This window comes from Scyliorhinus canicula, chromosome 4, assembly GCF_902713615.1.
Source record: "Scyliorhinus canicula chromosome 4, sScyCan1.1, whole genome shotgun sequence".
Classification (NCBI taxonomy): domain Eukaryota; kingdom Metazoa; phylum Chordata; class Chondrichthyes; order Carcharhiniformes; family Scyliorhinidae; genus Scyliorhinus; species Scyliorhinus canicula.
This window is the reverse complement of record NC_052149.1, coordinates 112,342,798-112,363,193: the sequence shown is the minus strand read 5'-3', so window position 1 is coordinate 112,363,193 and position 20,396 is coordinate 112,342,798. Positions and strand designations below refer to the sequence as shown.

At 47.7% G+C, this 20,396-nt stretch overlaps 1 protein-coding gene across 10 annotated transcripts in view; it reads left to right on the top strand.

Moving 5' to 3' along the window:
- Positions 1–15,991, top strand: part of LOC119964904 (BMP/retinoic acid-inducible neural-specific protein 3-like) — a 209,894-nt gene extending 193,903 nt beyond the window's left edge. For all 10 annotated transcript variants that reach the window (XM_038795008.1, XM_038795004.1, XM_038795002.1 and 7 more), the window contains exon 8: positions 12,270–15,991. In XM_038795008.1, coding sequence (XP_038650936.1) covers positions 12,270–13,383 — 1,114 coding nt within the window. In that variant the 3' untranslated portion in view covers positions 13,384–15,991. The remainder of the gene's footprint in view (positions 1–12,269) is intronic.
- The last annotated feature ends 4,405 nt before the right edge of the window (positions 15,992–20,396 follow it).

Below are 20,396 nucleotides of genomic sequence, written 5' to 3'. Positions count from 1 at the left end.
CAGTGGCCATTTACCACAATAGACATATTATACATTCCAGTGGTTTACCACAAGCATAGGATCAGTGTGAGGGCTTCAGCTATTTACTATCTATATGAATGACTTTGATGAAGAGTAATATGTATCCCGATTTGCTGACAATACTAAGAAAAGTGGTAATGCAAGCTGTGAGGAGGACTGCAAAGAGATATAGGCAGGTTACACGAGTGGGCAACATATGGCAGATGAGGTATAATGTGGAGAAATGTGAGGTTATTCACTTAAGCAAGAAGAACAGGAATACAAAATATTCTAAAGGCATGTAACTTAAAAGTTGATGTTCAGGGAGACTGGTTTACTCATACAAGGAACATGAAAAGTTAACATGCAGGTACAGCAAGAAATTAGGAAGGCAAATGGCATTTTGGCCTTTATTGAAAGGGGATTGGAGTACAAGAATAAAGAAGTTGTCCTATAATTGTGCAGGGCTTTGGTGAGACCACACCTGAGAACCGTGCGCAATTTGGATCTCCACATCTAAGGAAGGATATTCTTGAATTGGAGATGGTTCAGCGAAGGTTTACCACATAATAATAATAATCTTTATTAAGATCACAAGTAGACTTACATTAATACTGCAGTGAAGTTACCATGAAAATTCCCTAGTCGCCACACTACGGTGCCTGTTCGGGTACACTGAGGGGGAATTTAGAATGTCCATTGGTTCCTGGGTATGAGAGGATTGCCTGGGATGAGAGGCTGAGTAAATTGGGTCGATACTGTCAACAATTGAGAAAAATTAGAGGCGATTTAATTGGAACATTTACAATTCTGAAGGGGCTTGTCAGCCACTGAGAGGTTGTTTCCCCTGACAGGTGAATCTAGGGGGCGCAGCTTCAGGATTAGGATTTAGATGAGGAGAAACTTTTTCACTCAAATTATTGTGAATTATTGGATATTTCTATCCTAGCAAGGTATGGATGGCCCTGTTCGAATATATTCAATGCTGAGACAGAAAGATAACTGATCTATAAAATCAAGGACGGCAAGTAGGAGAGTGAAGTTGAGGACAAAGGTCACTATGATGTTATTGAATGGCAGAGCAGTCTTGATGGGCTGAATTGTCTCCTCCTGCTCCTATTTCTTGTATTCAAAAGCTTATGGTTACTTCTTACTTAATGAACCCTGAGGTAGTTTGGTCACGTTCGTTTAAGGGACAGGGTTTTTCTCCACTGATGACGCTGGTTATGTCAGTCCTGGATAACAGGACAACTTCTATTCATCTCATTAGGTGTCAAACGGATGTCAGACAGAACACCTGCTAGATTGGGATTAAAGCTTCATGTACCCTGTCCTGCCCAGCACATTCAAGGCAGGTACAGCATAAAATGATGCAGAGTGAAGGCAGAGTGATGCTGCTTTAACAATGCACTTGTTATCCCCAAAACAAAGAAGAGCATAGCTTACTGTAATAGCCGAAAACTTCCATCCCCAGCTCCAGCTACCCTCATCACCTCTCTCAGCAAGATTATAGATTTCATGCCATTTACACAGTGCATCAAGAGTTTACTTTTCGCTGTGGACTACAAAATGGGTTGTTACACCAAGCTTATTTAATGCACAGCCTCCGCAGCTGTCAAAGACACTTTTACCTTTCCTATATATTATTTCAGTCTTGGTCCCATGGCTTTTACATTTTCATTGACTTCCAGTCCCTGCAGTGCAATCCTGCCCACAACTCAAAGGAGCTGCATCCTATTCCTGTGTTATGTTCGGTGGGGGAGGGGGTCTCCATGGGGTGAGGGGGGGGGGGGGGGGGGGGTGCTGTGGAGGGGGTCCCTTTGGGCAGGGGTTCCCTTTGGGCAGGGGATCCATGTGGGAGGTGCCGGTGCCCTATGACAGGGGTCATAGAATAATAGAATCATAGAATTATAGAATTTACAGTGTAGAGGGAGGCCATTCAGCCCATTGAGTCTGCACCAGCCATTGGAAAGAGCACCCGACTTAAGCCCACACCTCCACCCTATCCCCATAACCCTGTAACCCAGTAACCCCACGCTGGGTGGTCTCCCTATTATAGGGGTCTCTGTGGGGATCCCCCTATTGATCTTAATAATAATAAGGGGTCCTAGGGGTCCCTGTCAGGGGCAGGTCGGGTCATCCTCTTACCGGGGGTACGGGGCACCCAGGCAATCTGGGGTAGGGGTCTGCTATACGGTGGGGTGAAGGAGGGGGGTCGGGGATGATTTGCTGTGGGAGGGGGAGGGGGTTGAACTGATTTGCGGGGGTCGGGAGAAAAGCGGCCAGCCATGGGACCTTGCTATTGGACCACTGCTCAAGGTGGCAGCCTGATAGCGGCATTCCTTATGAATCCCTTGTAATCCACGGCAAGCATGGGTTGGATTCTCCGACCCCCCCGCCGGGTCGGAGAATCGCTGGGGGGCGGCGTGAATCCCCCCCCCCCCCCCCCCCCCCCGGCGATTCTCCGGCCTGCGATGGGCTGAAGTCCCGCTGCTGTAATGCCTCTCCCGCCAGCGTGAATCAAACCACCTCCCTTACCGGCGGGACTGGCGGCGCAGGCGGGCTCTGGGGTCCGGGGGGGGGGGGGGGGGGGGGGGCACGGGGCGATCTGGCCCTGGGGGTTGCCCCCATGGTGGCCTGGCCCGCAATCAGGGCCCACTGATCCGCGGGTGGGCCTGTGCCGTGGGGGAACTCTTTTTCTTCCACGTTGGCCATAGCCTCCGCGATGGCCGACGTGGACGTGACCCTCTCCCCTGCGCATGCGCGGGGATGGCGTCAGCAGACGCTGACACTCCGGCACATGCGCGGACTTCCGCCAGCTGGAGAAGTCTCTTCGGCCCCAGATGGCGTGGCGCCAAAGGCCTTCCGCGCCAGTCGGCGGGATGGGAACCACTCCGGCGCGGGCCTAGCCCTTCAATGTGAGGGCTTGGCCCCTAAAGGTGTGATAAATCCTCACCGTTGGGGCAGCCTGACGCCGGAGTGGTGAATCGATTCCAACGGCAAAATCACGGCAGGTGCTGATTTGACGCCAAATTGCAATGCTCCAGCACGTCGACAGCGGCGTTAATGAAATGCACATAGACACCTTTTGCGTATCATTAGCAGGCCCAACCCGATATTCACCCGGGCCTATGCGATTCTCCATCTCTGATGGGCCGAGATCACGGGGGCGTGGTCGCTTGTGCTTTTAAAAATTGTGAAAACAGCATGGTGGCTGCTAAGGAAGAGAGAGGGCATACGGAACGTGTCCATTATCACCAGTTTTCTGACAATTGTGCCACTGGTCGGGGGGTTTCTGCGAGGGCTGGTGGGAGTGTTGGCCAGGAGGTGGGCCGTGGGGTTGGGGTGGACGTGCAGGGAACAGCATTGCCGCAGCCGGCAAGGCAACCATGCAGCTGCGCACAACACTGATAACCCACTTTAAACTTAGTCCCCCGGGTCGTATAGGTTTCCCCCATGGCACCCTTCTGGATGCCTTCTGGCCCCATCAGCTGTATGGGCGTGCTCCAGCGCAACCAGTGCCATCTTGTTGGCTGGGATGTGTGTGCATGGGGAATGTAATGTGTATATGCGGCTGCAGCTTGTCAACCTCCCGAGTGTCAATCATGGATCCAGCGAATCCGGCACCGTTTCTCATTGAAATCTATTGTGTTTCACGCGTCACCAGTTCTAACCCCTCAACAGTAACATAATGGTTCCAGGTGCTGCGCCGGTTTTCCTGTCGTGAAAGTTCATGGATTCTGCATTGGCATCTTAGTGCGGGATTTTCTGCTTGTCGATGCCGATTTCATAATTGACGATCGGGCGGAGAATCCCTTTACACGACCGAATCGGGGGCGGTGCCTGTTTTCAGAGAATCCAGTCCTTAGTCTCAGAAATGGAGGATCCCGCCCATAATCTCCCAAACGGAAAAACCATTTGAACTCTTTGGGAAATATTAGCAGATTGAGTAGACAATGGAAATACAATAGTGAATAAGGAGGTCAAAATCTTCTTGGGAAATAATGCTTAAAGTGAAGAGGATTAATGTAATCTGGTTATATTGGTTTACCAAAAATTGGAAGTAGGGCCTGTTCCTGTGCTGTATTGTACTTTGTTCTTTGTTCTCAAAGATGCAACATAATAAGATTGAGAGATCTTGGTCAGAATTTTACCGGAATCTCATAGAATCGTAGAATAGAATCATTGAATCTCTATGTGTAGAAGGAGACCATTCGGCTCTGACACTTGAAACGCTCATGCCCCGACCCTATCACCTTAATCCAGTAACCCCACCTAACCTTTTGGACACTAAGGGGCAATTCGTCATGGCCAATCCACCTAACCGACACATCTTTGGACTGCGGGAGGAAACAAGAGAACCCAAAGGAAACCCACGCAGACATGGGGAGAAAGTGCAAACTCTACACAGTCACCTGAGGCCGGAATTGAACCTGGGTCCCTGGCGCTGTGAGGCAGCATTGTGTCACCGTGCCACCCCTTGGCAAAGTGTCAGGTTCAGTCTGAAAGCTGGGGTATAACTCTCCAATTACACAGACCAGCTTTCTCTCCAAATATTGAACCACTTAGAAACAATGAATGGAGAAAAATAATTTTTCTTGTCAGCAGTAGGCTTACATTAATGCTGCAATGAAGTTACTGTGAAAATCCCCTAGTCGCCACACTCTGGGGCTGGTTCGGATACAGGGAGGGGTCATTTAGAATGTCCAAGTTACCTAACAACACGTCTTTCGGGACTTGTGGGAAGAAACCAGAGCACCCGGAGGAAACCCACGTAGACAAGGAGAACATGCAGACTCCGCACAGACAATGACCTGAGCCAGGAATCGAACCTGGGACCCTGGCGCTGTGAAGCAACAGCCCTACTCACTGTACTACCATGCTGCCTGTGTGTGGATGTGGTTTATGTTGTTGGGTAGGGCCTAATAAAGCCAAAATCCAGCTCCACCGAGATCGGTTGCCATCTTTGAAGCGTGCCCCGATCATTACTGCAGGAAAACGGCTCCCCATCCCCATCTCGGAGGCATCGTAGCCCCGTCCCCATCAGTGAAGTATCAGGGGCTCCTCCCATCCCCCCCTCCGGGCTCCTCCCTCCACTGACAATCATCGCTGACATTTTTGCTCCCTCCACCCTGCCATTCTTTTCTTCTCTCCCCCCTCCCCATCCCAAACAATCCTCGCTGGCATTCCACCACCCCCTTCAGCTGCTGTTCTCTCCCCCACCATACATCAATCGAACCCCCCACCCCCGAACCCCACTAAGGCTCGCCCCAGCACTGTCCGGCACAGGTTGGCATTGCCAGGTTATCACTGTGCCAACATAGCAGTGCCAATCTGTGTCAGGGGGCTTGTCCTTCTCCCTCCCAGTGGCGATACCTACCCCTGCGCCCCCAGATAGATCCGCTTGACTGCTTCTTGTTTGACCAAACCTGTTGTAAACCTTCACTGACGTAACAGCATGCCAATGAGGTATGAATATTTTGTGAGGCGGGATCATGAGGCGGGGTTCTGGTAATAACATTTAAATTCATGGAAATGGGTATCTATCAAATGAGATGAATATCCTTACTGTGTGCGAACCCCATGATGTCACCGGTGAGGGACTGGGGAAATCCAGAAACGCAATCTCTCTGGAGGGAATCACGGGCTGGATTCTCCCCCCTGCCGCGCCACGGGCGCGATTCTCCCAAAACGGGAGAAATCGTAAGGCTGGCGTCAAACCCGGGCGGGTTTGACGCCAGCGCACCCCTTCCCGACCGGGATCCGATTCTGGTCCCCGGTCGGGGCAAGCAGCCCGACGCCGCAAGCTCCGGCATCACGGGCTTAACGAATTTTGTTAAGCCCGCTTGCCGGAGTTAGCGCCGGCTGACGCGTCATATGACGTCAGCCGCGCATGCGCGGATTGGAAGACTCCAACCCGCGCATGCGCGGATGACGTCATTGCGTATTTGCGCGAAACCCGCGCATGCGCGGGCCGGGATGCCCCTCAGCCGCCCCGCGCATGGATACTGCGGGGCGGCGGAAGGACAAATAGTGCGCGGGCATCGGGCCCGCTGCCCGCGATCGGTGCCCACCGATCGCGGGCCCATGGCACCCTTGGCACGGCCGTGGTACTGCCGTGCCAATCGGTGCCATGGTTATAAAAAGCGAGTTGTTCCCGCCGTTTTTACGAACGGCCAGACCAGGTCTGTTTGCCGTTCGTAAAAACAGCGTAAAGGGCTGGGACTTCGGCCCATCGAACAGCTGTGAATTGCTGCCGGCCGTAAAAAAACGGCGGCAGCGATTCGTGTCGGGAGTTGGGCGGGGGGGGGGGGGGGGAGAGAATAGCAGGAGGGCGGGAAAAATGTCGGGAAGGCCCTCCCGCTATTCTTCGACCCGTCGTGGGGGTCGGAGAATTTCGCCCCACATTTCTGTTTCAGCACGCCGGCTGGATGCTCTGTTACGCCGGCTGTTCAATGGGGTTTCCCATTGTGGGGCAGCCCCACAACGTTGGGAAACCCCCGGTCTGCCGGCAAAACGGAGCATCCCGCTGGCGGAGAATCACATTTCCCGACTCTTGCGGGATTTTCTGCCTGCCTTGCTGATCAGGCTCACGGCTAGTACCGGCTCAAAATCCGCCTCCCTATTTCTAGAATGGTAGAACTGAAACGCAGGGAAGTCAATGTTCACCTTGTAAAAACATTGATGAGGTCATATTCAGTACTGTGCACAATCTGGGCTTCATATTAAATTAAAAGATACAAAGGCACTGAAGATAGTGTGAGAAGACTTAAACGGATGATGCCAGAACTGAAAGGTTATATCCTGTTACAAGGGCTCTGCTACAGTCTGAGATGATCGGGGTATTGTCTATTTCAATTTATATTCTTAGCTGTAGATGTTCAGAGAGCTCATTTTGACATTGTAACATTTCTGAATGAGAGGCAACATTATTGCAACATGTAGGATTATCAGGGAGCTTGACAGGGTAAATACTGAGAGGTTGTTTCCTCTTGTGCGGAGAGTCTAGGACCAGAGGGCATAATTTCAGAGTAAGCAGTCATCTATTTAAGACAGAGATGAGGGGTAAATTATTCTCACAGATGGTCGTAAATTTGTGGAATTCTTTACCGTGGAGCACTGTAGACGTTGGGTCATTAATATGTTCAGGGCTGAGATAGACAGATTTTTAATCACTGAGGGAATCCAGGGGTTATGGAGATAAAATGGGAAAGTAGAGTTGAGAATTAGATCAATTTAGCCATGCTGTCATTGAATGGTGGAGCTAACTGGATGGGTTGAGGTGCCTACTTCTGTTCCTATGTCTTATGGTCTCATGTCTTTATGTCAATAGTTAGCAGTTGGAAACAAAAACTAATGGTTAAAGGATGTTGAGGAAGCAGAGATTAATGGTTAATGAATGCTTTACGGGCTGGAGGAAGGTTGGAGTTCCGCAAGTAACCGGGACCCTTGCTTTTCATGATAAATATTAATGACCTAGACCTTGATGCACAGGGAATGATACAAAATTTACAAACGATACAAAACTTGGAAACTGTGTAAACCATAAGGAAGACAGTGTAGACATTCAAGAGGACATATACAATTTGGTGAAATGGACAGGTATGTGGCAGATGAAGTTCAATGCGGAGAAGTTTGAGGTCATACATTTTGGTCAGAAAAACATGGGGAGACAAGATAAAATAAAGGGTATAATTCTAAAGTGGGCACAGGGCCAGAAGGATCTGGGTGTACATGTGCATAAGTCGTTAAAAAATGGCAGGACAGGTTGAGAGAGTAGTTAATAAAGCATACAGTATCCTCGGCTTTATTAATAGGAGCGTAGAGTACAAGAACAAGGAGATTATGTTGAGTTTGTATGAGGCATTAGTTAGATCTCAGCTGGAATACTCCGTCATATTCTGGACACCGCTTTTAGGAAGGATGTGAAGGCATTGGAGAGAGTGCAGAAGAGATTTAAGCAAATAATTCCAGGGATGAGAAACTTCAGTTATGAAGATAAACTGGAGAAGTTGGAACTCTTTTCCTTGCAGACAAGAAGGCTGATAGGGGATTTGCTACAAGTATTCAAAATCATAGCAATCTTTATTAGTGTTATAAGTAGGCTTCTATTAACACTGCAATGAAGTTACTGTGAAAAGCCCCTAGTCGCCACATTCCGGCGCCTGTTCAGATGCATTGAAGGAGAATTCAGAATGTCCATTTCACCTAACGAGCACGTCTTTCGGGACTTGTGCGATCAATCAAGGCTTTCAAGAGAAAATTAGATGACTATTTGAAATCACAGACACCATCTGCGGGACTCTCCGTTGTTGGGACCTTCCGCTTCACCGGCAGCACACCAACGTCCACGGGTTTCCCCAATGAGGAAACCTCATTGGCCAGCTGCGGGAACAGAGGATTCCGCTGCCGGCGGGGATGCGCCATGCCGAAAAACGGGGCTGGGGGGACGGAGAATGCTGGCCCATAGATTTTATAGAATGCTACAAACTCAGTCTGTGTTTCTCAGATACTGAACATCCTGCATCTAATAACATTATCACTGATTGCAAAGAGCACATCAGTGCTGAACATCATCTTTATTTTCAACTGATGGTCACAGAAACAACCTGACAATTTTTGCTAATGCAGTGAACCATTGATTAATATGATCGCTGTGATGGAAAATGGATCTGGGATCAGGTCCGAACCCGTTTCATTTTGGGGATCGAAAAGTATAAGGGGGATCGAAAAGTATAAGGGGGATTTGTGAGGGGGGGGGACAGATGAGATTGGACATTTCCTGATGAACCTTTTTTCCTGCATGTGTGTACATGGGAGATGCATTCCAGTACTTCGAGCACCTTTAGAAAGGGATGAATTTGAGTGAGATTCTTGGAGGCTTCAGTTCCTTAGTAAGATTGATAGAATTTACAGTGCAGCAGGAGACCATTCTGCCCATTGAGTCTGCACCGGCCCTTGGAAAGAGCACCCTACCCAAGCCCTTACTTCCACCCTATCCCGTAACCCAATCACCCCTCCTAACCTTTTTGGTCACTAAGGGAAATTTATCATGGCCTATCCACCTGACCTGCATATCTTTGGACTGTGGGAGGAAACCGGAGCACCCGAAGGAAACCCACGCAGACACGGTGAGAATGTGCAGACTCCGCACAGTGACCCAAGCTGGGAATCAAACCTGGGACCCTGAGCGGGGAAGCACCTGTGCTAACCACTAAGCTACCGTGCTGCCCACTGATGGTGTTGAAATCTCTACTTTTGCTAATGCAGCCATTTCTGGCTGAATATTCTGGGTCATGGGAATCAAGTTCCAGATTTTTCCCTCCCTCTTTTCGATGAAAACTATTCCGAGGCAATGGTATCTGGCACCCTCAGCTGACCAATCACATGCAGGCAGCTAAACAGTGGCATTGGGAATTTCCTTGGTTATTCACCCAATTAGAATGGGCAGAAACCCCTGAGAGAACCTGGAAATTCAGCAACCCTCCGCTAAAAGGGCAGCACTGTAGCACAGTTGCTTCACAGCTCCAGGGTCCCAGGTTCGATTGCCCGCTGGGCCACTGTCTGTGCAGAGTCTGCACGTTCTCCCCGTGTCTGCGTGGGTTTCCTCCGGGTGTTCCGGTTTCCTCCCACAGTCCAAAGATGTGCAGGTTAGGTGGATTGGCCATTCTAAATTGCCCTCAGTGTTCAAAAAGGCTAGGTTGGGTTACAGGGATAAAGGGGATAGGGGGAGGCGTGGGGATTAGGGAGGGTGCTCTTTCCAAGAGCCAGTGCATACTGGATGGGCTGAATGGCCTCCTTCCGAACTGTAAATGATATGATTCTATGAAAATGACAGCAATCAATCAAAAGAACCTCCGTGCAAATTCCCAGCCTGTTGATACCTCAGACAATCCCGCTCCTGTTTTTGCCTGATCTCGCTGCGTGGGCATTTCAAGCTACACGTATTGTGTAGCAATCTGCAGTGAGGAATCTTGGCCAGTTTTCCTTTCCCTGTCCCTGGGCACTGAGGCCAACCGTGATAGTCTGTCTGATTTGAACAAAGAGTGAATCAAGTCAACGTCCTGGTTGGTGTGGCTCAGGGAGGGTGAGTCGGCGAAGAATCAAGTAATGTTTAAAAAGTTAGCGAAAGGCTGTGGAAAGAGGCACAAAATAGCAAGACCCAATACTCCAGGAATCAAATGTTCTTCTGCACGTGTGTGTCTAAGTGCATGTGTCCACACACATGCACATGTGTGGTCTGTATTCTATTGTGTAAGCACAGTTTGTGATCATCCCCAGGTACAGGATAGGATAGACAGGATAGATGCGGGCAGGTTGTTTCCACTGGCGGGTGAAAGCAGGACTAGGGGACATAGCCTCAAAATAAGGGGAAGTAGATTTAGGACTGAGTTTAGGAGGAACTTCTTCACCCAAAGGGTTGTGAATCTATGGAATTCCTTGCCCAGTGAAGCAGTTGAGGCCCCTTCATTAAATGTTTTTAAGGTAAAGATAGATAGTTTTTTGAAGAATAAAGGGATTAAGGGTTATGGTGTTCGGGCCGGAAAGTGGAGCTGAGTCCACAAAAGATCAGCCATGATCTCATTGAATGGCGGAGCAGGCTCGAGGGGCCAGATGGCCTACTCCTGCTCCTAGTTCTTATGTTCTTATGTTCTTATACCAGTTTCATCTCCCATGGGTGGCGAGAGGGCCTGAATTAATCTTCACCATTGTTTATCTTACGCTTTCAACCAGTCTGGCGATTGAGTGTTGATTTATACTACAGTAACCCAGTTATTTCCCTTTGTTAATTTTTTCCACACACCTCCATCTCTCCCCTCATTGACTCCTGAGTATGCATGGCAAACCTGATTAAGAGATAGCTTCAGCTACCACAGCTAAGTGAAACACAGCAAGAGAACAAAGCCATTCTGCCCCTCCAGCCTGTTCCGCCAATTAATTAGACCATGATTGATCCGAAACAACTCAAGCTACATGCCTTAGTCCTTGAATAAAGTCTATTTACGTCAATTTTGACATTTTTAATTGACCCCCTCCCTCTTTTTTTTAGGCATCCCGTGCTCGATTCTCCGATTTTGGGGCTATGTCCGGAGGATCCGTGGCATTTTACGTGGAAAAAATCGGCCCTGCCCAAGCACGAATCCCCCAATTGGTGAGGGGCTCACAGCCGTGCCATGTGAAATGCCCAGCCTCCACGGAATAAACGGCCGGAGAATTGCCGGGTCCGTGGCCGCGCATTCGCTTGGCGACGACCTGCAACGGTCGCGCCGTACAACATGGTGCCGACCTGCCAGTTAGTGTCCCCCTGGTCACCCCCCCCCCCCCCCCCCCACCAGACCCCCAGCCCTTGCCGAAGCCACCACAGCCAGCATCATGGCTCCCGCCCAACTGTGGCTGGACAAAGTCCGCAGCCAGCACGCCGGGGGCAGAGCATCGGGGGAGGGCCTCCAGGTGACTTCCTGAGGCTGTCTCAATGGTGTGCGGCGCGTGCCGCGATAATGCTGTTTTGGAGGAGAACAGAGCATGCGCAACGTTCATGAAACAGGTGCCGCCCTCAATTCGGCGTAAAAATGGTTTCTCTGCCCCATTGCCGATTACAAAATCGACATCCGGAAACGGAGAATCCCGCCCCACATCTTTCATGTCTGGTCCGATATATTGAATGTAATGGCTTCAGCTTTTGTGTTGGGACAACAGTAGACCTGGCCATTGCCTCTCAGCATCTGCACACATCCACTTCCAGGAAAGGATTTCTGGATAGAGGAGGACAAGATCGCTGGGATCAAGATCGTTTGGGATCTTTCTCATCACAATAATACTACTGTTGATTAGTTAAAATTTACATCCTCGTATCCAAATCCTCAAGGATCTCAACCTTCCTACTCTTTTGACCCATCTGTAGCTCTCAGCTTTCCGAGACCTCAGGCATCTTGTGCATCCCTGATTTCCTTTCTTCCACTGTTGAAGTTGATGCTTTCAGTTTCCTGGTTCCTAAATTCTGGGATTCCTTCCCTATCCCTCTCCACCTTTCTCTTTTCCTTTATCCTATTTCGTAAAAGCAACCTATTTAACCAAGCTTTAATAACTCTTTATGGGGCTCTGTGTCAAGTTTTGCATATTAAGGCTCCAGTGAAATCCAGTGATATTTAATTATTATAAAGGTGCCAGTTGTTTCTGTTCAAGTTCTTTGAGTTTTTGAGGAGAAGCAATGGAGTGTCTTCATTTCCACCTTAATAAGATGGTTCTTTTGGTTTTGTTTTTCTCTGAAGGGCTATGACCTATTGGCTCAACCGCATTCAGTCATTCCTGTACTGCACCGACAACGGCCTGGCTGGAGTATTTTCAGAGGAGACCCGAAGCTGCACCTGTCCCTATGACCAGCTGACGTGCCAGAAGGTCATTCCCTGCTTGGTCGGCGAGGGGACCTCCTGCGTGATGTGTGCGACGGACAACCGCACGCGCTGTGGGGCCTGCAATGTGGGCTACATGCTGGGCCAAGGGGTCTGCCGGCCAGAGGTTGCTGACCCCACTGAGCAGTACCTTGGCTTTGAGACTGAGCAGGACCTGCGGGACATGGAGATCAGGTATCTGCTGCAAAAACGTGACAGCAAGATCATCGTGCCAGCCATCTTCATCAGTAACGACGTGCGCCTCAACAGTTGGTTCGACCCCTCCTGGAGGAAGCGGATGCTGCTTACTCTAAAAAGCAACAAATACAAGACCAACTTTGTTCATATGATCTTAGGCATGACAATACAAATATGTTTGACTAAAAACAGTACTTTGGAGCCAGTGCTGGCTATCTATGTGAACCCTTTTGGAGGCAGTCACTCCGAGAGCTGGTTCATGCCGGTAAACGAGGACAGTTACCCAGACTGGGAGAGGACTAAAGTGGATGTGCCTCTGCAGTGTTACAACTGGACCTTGATGCTGGGCAACAAATGGAAGTCGTTTTTTGAAACAGTCCACATCTATTTGAGGAGCCGCATCAAGTCAAGCAGCAACGATAGCCTGTATTATGAGCCATTGGAGTTCATCGACCCCTCCAGAAACCTGGGCTACATGAAGATCAGCCATGCCCAGGTGTTTGGCTACAGCATGCACTTTGACCCGGACGCCATTCGGGACCTGATCCTTCAGCTGGATTACCCGTACACCCAGGGGTCACAGGATTCTGCCCTGCTGCAGCTGCTGGAGATACGGGACCGCGTGAATCGGCTCTCTCCCTATGGTCACCAGCGCCTGGATCTGTTCACCTGCTTGCTCCGTCATCGATTGAAGTTATCCACCAGTGAGGTGGTCAGAATTCAAGCCTCTCTCCAGGCCTTCAACGCCAAACTCATCAACTCGATCGAAAATGAAACCACCAAGTTATGCAGTTAACCTTACTCAACGTTCCCAGCACAACGCAAGAGCCAACCAGAGTTGATAATGGGGATTTTTTTTTGGTGTTCTTTTGTGTGAAATTTGTTTGATTTAACTCTGGATCACCCCCTTCAACAAGCACTTATCTTTATTCTGTACATCAGTGTTGGGGAAGTACCAAATCGCAGGAGCAAACAGATGAGTAGAGGCCTTTTTGCTAACGACCTCCTTCCAATCTGAGCCTGAATATTCAAAAATATCATCATCCTATATTACTACCAGGACTCTGATGACGGAAGTAGATATTACATCAGGCTCCCTCCTGATTGGGCACAATGAACATTTATTGAACACTAACCGGGTGGGGGAGTAATGCGATGTGTGTGTACTTTTTTAACAATGGGGTGCTTAGAAATCTCACCCTGCCCCTATTAATCTTCCTGATCCATGTTTCTGTAGCAAATATCGGCACAGAAACAAAATGGCGTGAGTTGTTACATTTTCTTTTTCATTGTATAATTATTTTAATAATTGGTGTTGAGGGACTAATATTTTTCAATGGCATTGTTTTTATTGTATATGCAAGTCCGGCGTGCTGTGGTTGCTCAGTCCAGTTTCCTGTTTCTAGCTGAGGCCAATCGTGGTGCAAAGCGCTCTGGAGTGGAACACAAAGGCGCTTTTTCATGTTTTTGGACAGGGGAGGGGTCCTGAGACGTGTGGAGCTGTTGACTGGCCCAGGCCATTTATTATCCAGGCAATCGTGATCATTTTGGGGAAACGCTACATACTGACCATTATTTACCTTGCTGCTGGCCTAAGGACTGGAAGGCGAAGTTAAAAGTGTGGCCGATACAATAACTGTTTCAATGCACGTGTTGAATCTTACAGATGTTAAAGAAAGGTTTAAATATGACAAAATTATGGCTAATTCAGAACGTCAATGGATTGCAAATAGCCACGGTTCAAAAGCAAGGAAAGATGCATTTTTATTAACAGCATCATCTCCCCATCTATTCATACAGCTCAGAAGAAGGCCATTCTGCCCATTTTGCCCATGCCAGCTCATTGACAGAGCTATCCAATTCAGTCCACTACCCTTTCCCCATAGCCCTGCAATTTGTTTCCTTTCTAAGTGCATATCAAATTCCCTTGCAGGCAGTATATTCCAGGTCATAACAACTCACTGTATTAAAAATATCCTCATCTACTCATGATTCTTTCTTAAAAATTATTTTACTAATTTGATAAATGCTCTGAACAATTCATGAAAGTCACATTTCTGCAGGGCAAAAGACCTTTTGAGGCCATTTTTCTCTTTTTGTAAAGGCTGGATTGGAGGTAATATGAAAATCTGGGATGTTAACTTGCCTGTGATATGATCTGATGTACAAATGGGCAACTTTGGAGATAAAGATTTCTTTTTTTCATGAAAGGAATGGGACACGTGCACTCTGACCCCCAATTGATCCTGGTTGTCAAAGAGCTCTGAAGGAACCTGACAAAATGTATCTGAATCAAAATGAGAAATCAAACAGATTCTTTATCTTTTGTTGTAGCTATGTTGTGTTTTCCCTGATCCAAAGAGTAAACTTTACTACTTGATTAAAGAGTAAGTGGGATTTTTATTTTGTTGTTGCTGTTGTAGTGTGGCATTGGGGACGGCCCATTTTCAGTCACTCAAATCCATCTGCAAATCGAGGACATTCCTGAACTTTAATAGACGATGGCAACAGAGTGGAAAAGCGGCAGCAGCTCGGAGATACAGGACAGTTGTAGAGCAGAAGGACTGAAAGGATACGGGACGAGTCATGAGGCGAATGATAGTGTGACGGTGCAGAAAGCTTTAATTATGTCCAATAACCACGGTGGGTAGAAAAACTCAGTTACAGATTGTTTAGTAAAGTCATTCCAATAATGGCTGCTTTAAGGGGCATTGTCTAACTGCAAACATGAATCATAATGAACAAGATCATAAGAATTTGTCCGACCAGTTTGGTTTGAAGGCTGTACTCAGTCTTTCTCCTAAATATAGACAGTGCCCTTTAATCTGAACTAAACTTTATTTCAATTTCAATAAAATGGAACCTATTATGATAGAGATCAGGATTATGCATGTGGTAATGAAAAGCAAATTGCCAATCGCTCCGACGTTCTGTGTTAATTAGATTATTTTGATGTACAATGCTGCCACACTATGTCACTGCATTTTACAATGTGCACTCTCTCTGATGTCAGGGCCTTAAATCTCCAGAAAACTCCTTTGAAAGCAAGGACTTTTCAAGGATTTGTGGAACTTGGATTACAAAAATCTCTTTAAAGGGAAAGCCTCTCTCACTCAAGGTGACAAATTATTTGCATCTTTGTTTAAGGGTAGAAATGTTCTCGATTGTCAGGTGGCTGTTTAAAGGTGCAGTACGCTATTTAATGGTGCAGTACGCTGTTTAATGGTGCAGTACGCTGCCATTTTGTACATTTCTAATGACAGACTCTGGCTCCATTGTAAATTAATGACAGTGTACAGAAACTCATCTGTATTTGTTTTATTGCTGGTATTATCTAGGGTTTGGACATTTAATTTTTGATTATTAAATCTGGATGAACAGTCCACATTTGGAACCCTGGGCAATGTGTTGTGTATTTGTGTCTCCTTGTGTCCTGATATGAATATTGTGCTTATTGATGGCACTTCCAGAGGAAGGGTTACTACCAGTAAGCTAGGCACAAAGTCTTGCATTGTACACTATACTCTCTCCTAATAGTCTATCTCTATATCGTGAAATGTATGATGCATATAGAACCATAAAACTCAACAAGTCAGAGGGGAGGTCATTCAGCCCATTTGGTTTAGGCTGGTTCTTCACAATGCAACGGTGGCACAGTGCTGCCTCACAGCGCCAGGGACCCAGGTTCAATTCCAGCCTTGCGTGACTGCCTGTGTGGAGTTTGCACATTCTCCCTGTGTCTGTGTGGGTTTCCTCCGGGTGCTCCGGTTTCCTCCCACAGTCCAATGATGTGCAGGTTAGGTCTATTGGCCATGATCAATTGTCGCTTAATGTCCAGGGGTATGTAGGTTAGGGTAAGGGGTTATTTGGATAGGGCGGGAAATTGGGTTTGGGTGGAGTGCTCTTTCAGAGGATCAGTGCAGATATGATGGGCCGAATGGCCTCCTTCTGCACTGTAGAGATTCTATAATCCCACAGTCCTGCTGTCTTTCCATAGTCCTCTGCAGCTTTCCTTCAGCCATTTATCCATTGTCTCTCAGACACGATACAATGGGTTCTGGCTCAATTAATCTCTGTGGCAAAGCATCCCATCCTTTGCTTGAAGAATTTCTTCCTAATCTCTCGCCTAATACTTATTTTGTTTATTTATGTATTTTTTCTAAATTTAGAGTACCCAATTCATATTTTTTCCAATTAAGGGGCAATTTAGCGTGGCCACTCCACCTAGCCTGCACATCTTCTGGGTTGCGGGGGCAAAACCCACACAAACATGGGGAGAATGTGCAAACTCCACACGGACAGTGACCCAGAGCCGGGATTCACAATGCAACGGTGGCAGCAGGGCTAACCCACTGTGCCACCGTGCTGCCCTGTCATACTTAAAGCAGCAATTTGAATTTGATAAATCCTTGGCACTGACTCCTCAACCACGGAAAATAATCTTTTCCTGCTCTGACTAGCAAAAGTCTTCTTATTTTTTTATAAATCTCATTTTATTCTTCCTCCACTGGATACAGTCCAAGTATCTTGTCCCTCCCCATCACAATAGTTTCCAATCTCTGACGTTGCCCTGGTGAATCTATCTACTGTCCTTGGTTTTACTGCTCTGCATGTTATGGACACTAACACTGCACACTGCACACAGCACTTAAACGTGACTGACTAATATTTTATACAAATTTACTTGTTTACTCATGTACCCTGTGCCTCTCTTTCAAACGCAACATACTCTTGGTATTTTTTTTAAGGGTTTAACTTTTGGGCAGTTATGTATTTGAACCTGATGTATTTCTATTATTGCAGACCCCTTAGCCTCTTTCCATTAACTGTAATACCTCCACATCAAATTGGAACTGGTACAGTGTGATCATTTTTCTTTAAGTCTTTTACTGTGTTCTACACAAACCTACTTTTATGCCATCTGCCAATCTTGAGATTCAATTCCATAAATATTGGGCAGAAAATGAAATGAAAATCGTTTATTGTCACAAGTAGGCTTCAAATGAAGTTACTGTGAAAATCCCCTAGTCGCCACATTCCGGTGCCTGTTCGGGGAGGCTGGTACGCTCACCCGCTCACATTGGTGGGGGGTTGAAACGTTGATCCTGTTGAGATCTTCAGCATGCTTTGATGGGGATCTGTCATCCAGCCATGGGGTTAGCTTCCTGGTTTCTTCACTAATGGCAGAGTGTGGGGGTGATGGTGACCTTCATCTGCCAATGCAAGACTGCGTATTTAAGGGACCCAACAGGGGTCAGAGTGGCTGCATCTAGAAAGAAGAGGCAAGAAGACGTCTGACGAGATGGGAAGGCTGCCCCCTAGTTTCCTGGAGGCAGTAAGAGAAGCATTGTACATTGGAACAGAAGGAAGAGGCCAGCCTCTCAAACCAAACAGGCGTGGCTAGTGATAGTTCAGATAGTGAGCAGGTAGGAGTGAGGTGCCTCAGAGCAGCATGCAGTGCCACAAGAGGTTGAATGACCTAATAAGGACAGGAAAGGTAAGGCGCATAACACCTTCAGGTTCCAACTCCCCACACTTGCCGAGCATTCTCCTAACCAGCTCCGTCCAGACCATCACACGCTGCAGCTCCACTCAGTCCTCCCTCCAGGCATTTCCTCATACCCCGATCAGAGCAGCTGACACTTATCCTCACCCTCATCTCAAACTCATTCCTCACAATTACCCCCCACAAAGGTTCTCACTCTCTCTTCTCCATGCATTTCACTTCTCACAAGCATAAACCTCTGCCTTCTCTCCTTGCAGGATAATGGAGTACACAACTCGAGGGAGAGACAGTGAACTGGGGGTGGCCACATCTCTCCAGATGAAAAGGCTTCAGAGATCAGCAGGGTGGCACAATCCATAGACATGCGATGGAGACTTGGGTGTGTCCCGCATAGATGATGGCGACGGCATGGTAGCAGCATGGTAGCCCAGTGGTTAGCACTGTTGCTTCACAGCACCAGGGTCCCAGGTTCGATTCCAGGCTTGGGTCACTGTCAGTGCGGAGTATGCACGTTCTTCCCGTGTCTGAGTGGGTTTCCTCCGGGTGCTCCAGTTTCCTCCCACAAGTCCCGAAAGACGTGCTGTTAGGTAATTTGGACATTCTGAATTCTCCCTCTGTGTACCCGAACAGCCGCCGGAATGTGGCAACTAGGGGATTTTCACAGTAACTTCAATGCAGTGTTAATGTAAGTCTACTTGTGACAATAAAGGTTATTATTATAAGCATTTAGAGATGACACTCACTTGGCACGTAGCTCACTCCTACTGAATTGGTCAGCATTTAATGAAATGCTGTGATATACACAATGCAAAGTTGTAAATTCAGCAATGTTCCATGTCTTTTATCTTCTACAGCTTCTTCAAAGGGTGATGGAGGAGCAACAATAGGTGGAGGCTGAGGACTCCTCCGAATAGATTTTACAGTCTGAGGAAGCATTGTCAAATAACTGATGGCTCCCTCCACCAGCTCAGTTATACACATTTAAGGGCCTCAGCTCTACCTCGATGAGGCTATTGCTGGCTTCTCTGGTAGCTAGATGCCGGTATCATGGTCAAAACTGGCTCCTCCTCCTCAGATGCAGAGTAACACATGCCTTCCTCCTACTGCTGATCCGTTCCTCGTTGTGGCACCATGTTCTGCAAAGCACCGCACACCACTACCATTCTCGACCCCTCAAAATGAAGGTCACCTAGAGACCTGAGCTGCATCTTCAACTACGCAATGACTTGCTTGATGATTGCCTTGTGGGGTCTTGATGTAGCTCTCCACGTCAGTCATAATAAATGGCCCTTTCTTCAGTGAAGTAGCTGTTTTTGCTATGTAAAATAAAAATTCATGTGGGAGGTCTGGCTGTTAGAGAATGAAGCAATTTTCCAGGGTATTTTACACAGACATGCATGATAACCTTCCAGTGATCACATACATACTAAGTATTGAAGGAACCTCCAGGCTGATCAGAGGGAACATTGAGTGCCACATGTGTGCCGTTAATGATTCCATGTATCATGGGGAATCCAGTCACTGCAGCAAATGCAGAAGTCCTCTATGCCTGACTGACATCATCAGTAGTACAGCGGATATCATGGTGGCATTGTGTCAATCACCTGCGAGGTGCACTGGTGCGCAACAGACTGTGAAATTCTGCAGTTGTCACCAGCAAATCTCTGGAAGGAATCCAGGTGAAGAAATCCGGGACTGTGGTGGCATTAAAGGCCACAAGTAAGCCTACCTAACATTCTCTCTTGGAAAATAGGTCTTGTACCAGAGGATGTTGGATATCAGCAAAGATCTGCTTGAAACTCTGAGCTTCCTAAGGCACCATTGCTCTGAATCATTTGAGTAAGCTGACTCTCTATCTTGTGCTGAGTGTATCACCTTCCAGCTGGCTCTCTGTATCCATCCCCTATGTTGTGTGGAATGGCATGTGGGTGAACAGAACGCAGGTGTGTTGCTGCAGGTGTTGGTGCTGCCACTGCTGGTGTGCTCCTGTTCTTCCTCATCAGAGGCCCATATTATCGCTGCATACGTTCTTCCCATGTTTCAGGGGAAGCTGACAGCAAGATCAGGTCAAAGTGAGTGATGCACTATCAGTTACAAGAAGATGAGAGTAGAATGTAATCGAGGCTCTATTACACTGATATGTGTGGCCTCCTACAGCAGCTAACGAAATGCCTGCTGTACAGGGAGCACACATATTTATACTCCGCCTACTGGGCGGAGCCAGCAGGCAGGGATCTACCCCCGTACCTGTAGTACAGGGGCCTTACTGTAAAACACATTAGTATATACATCAGTGGTGACTA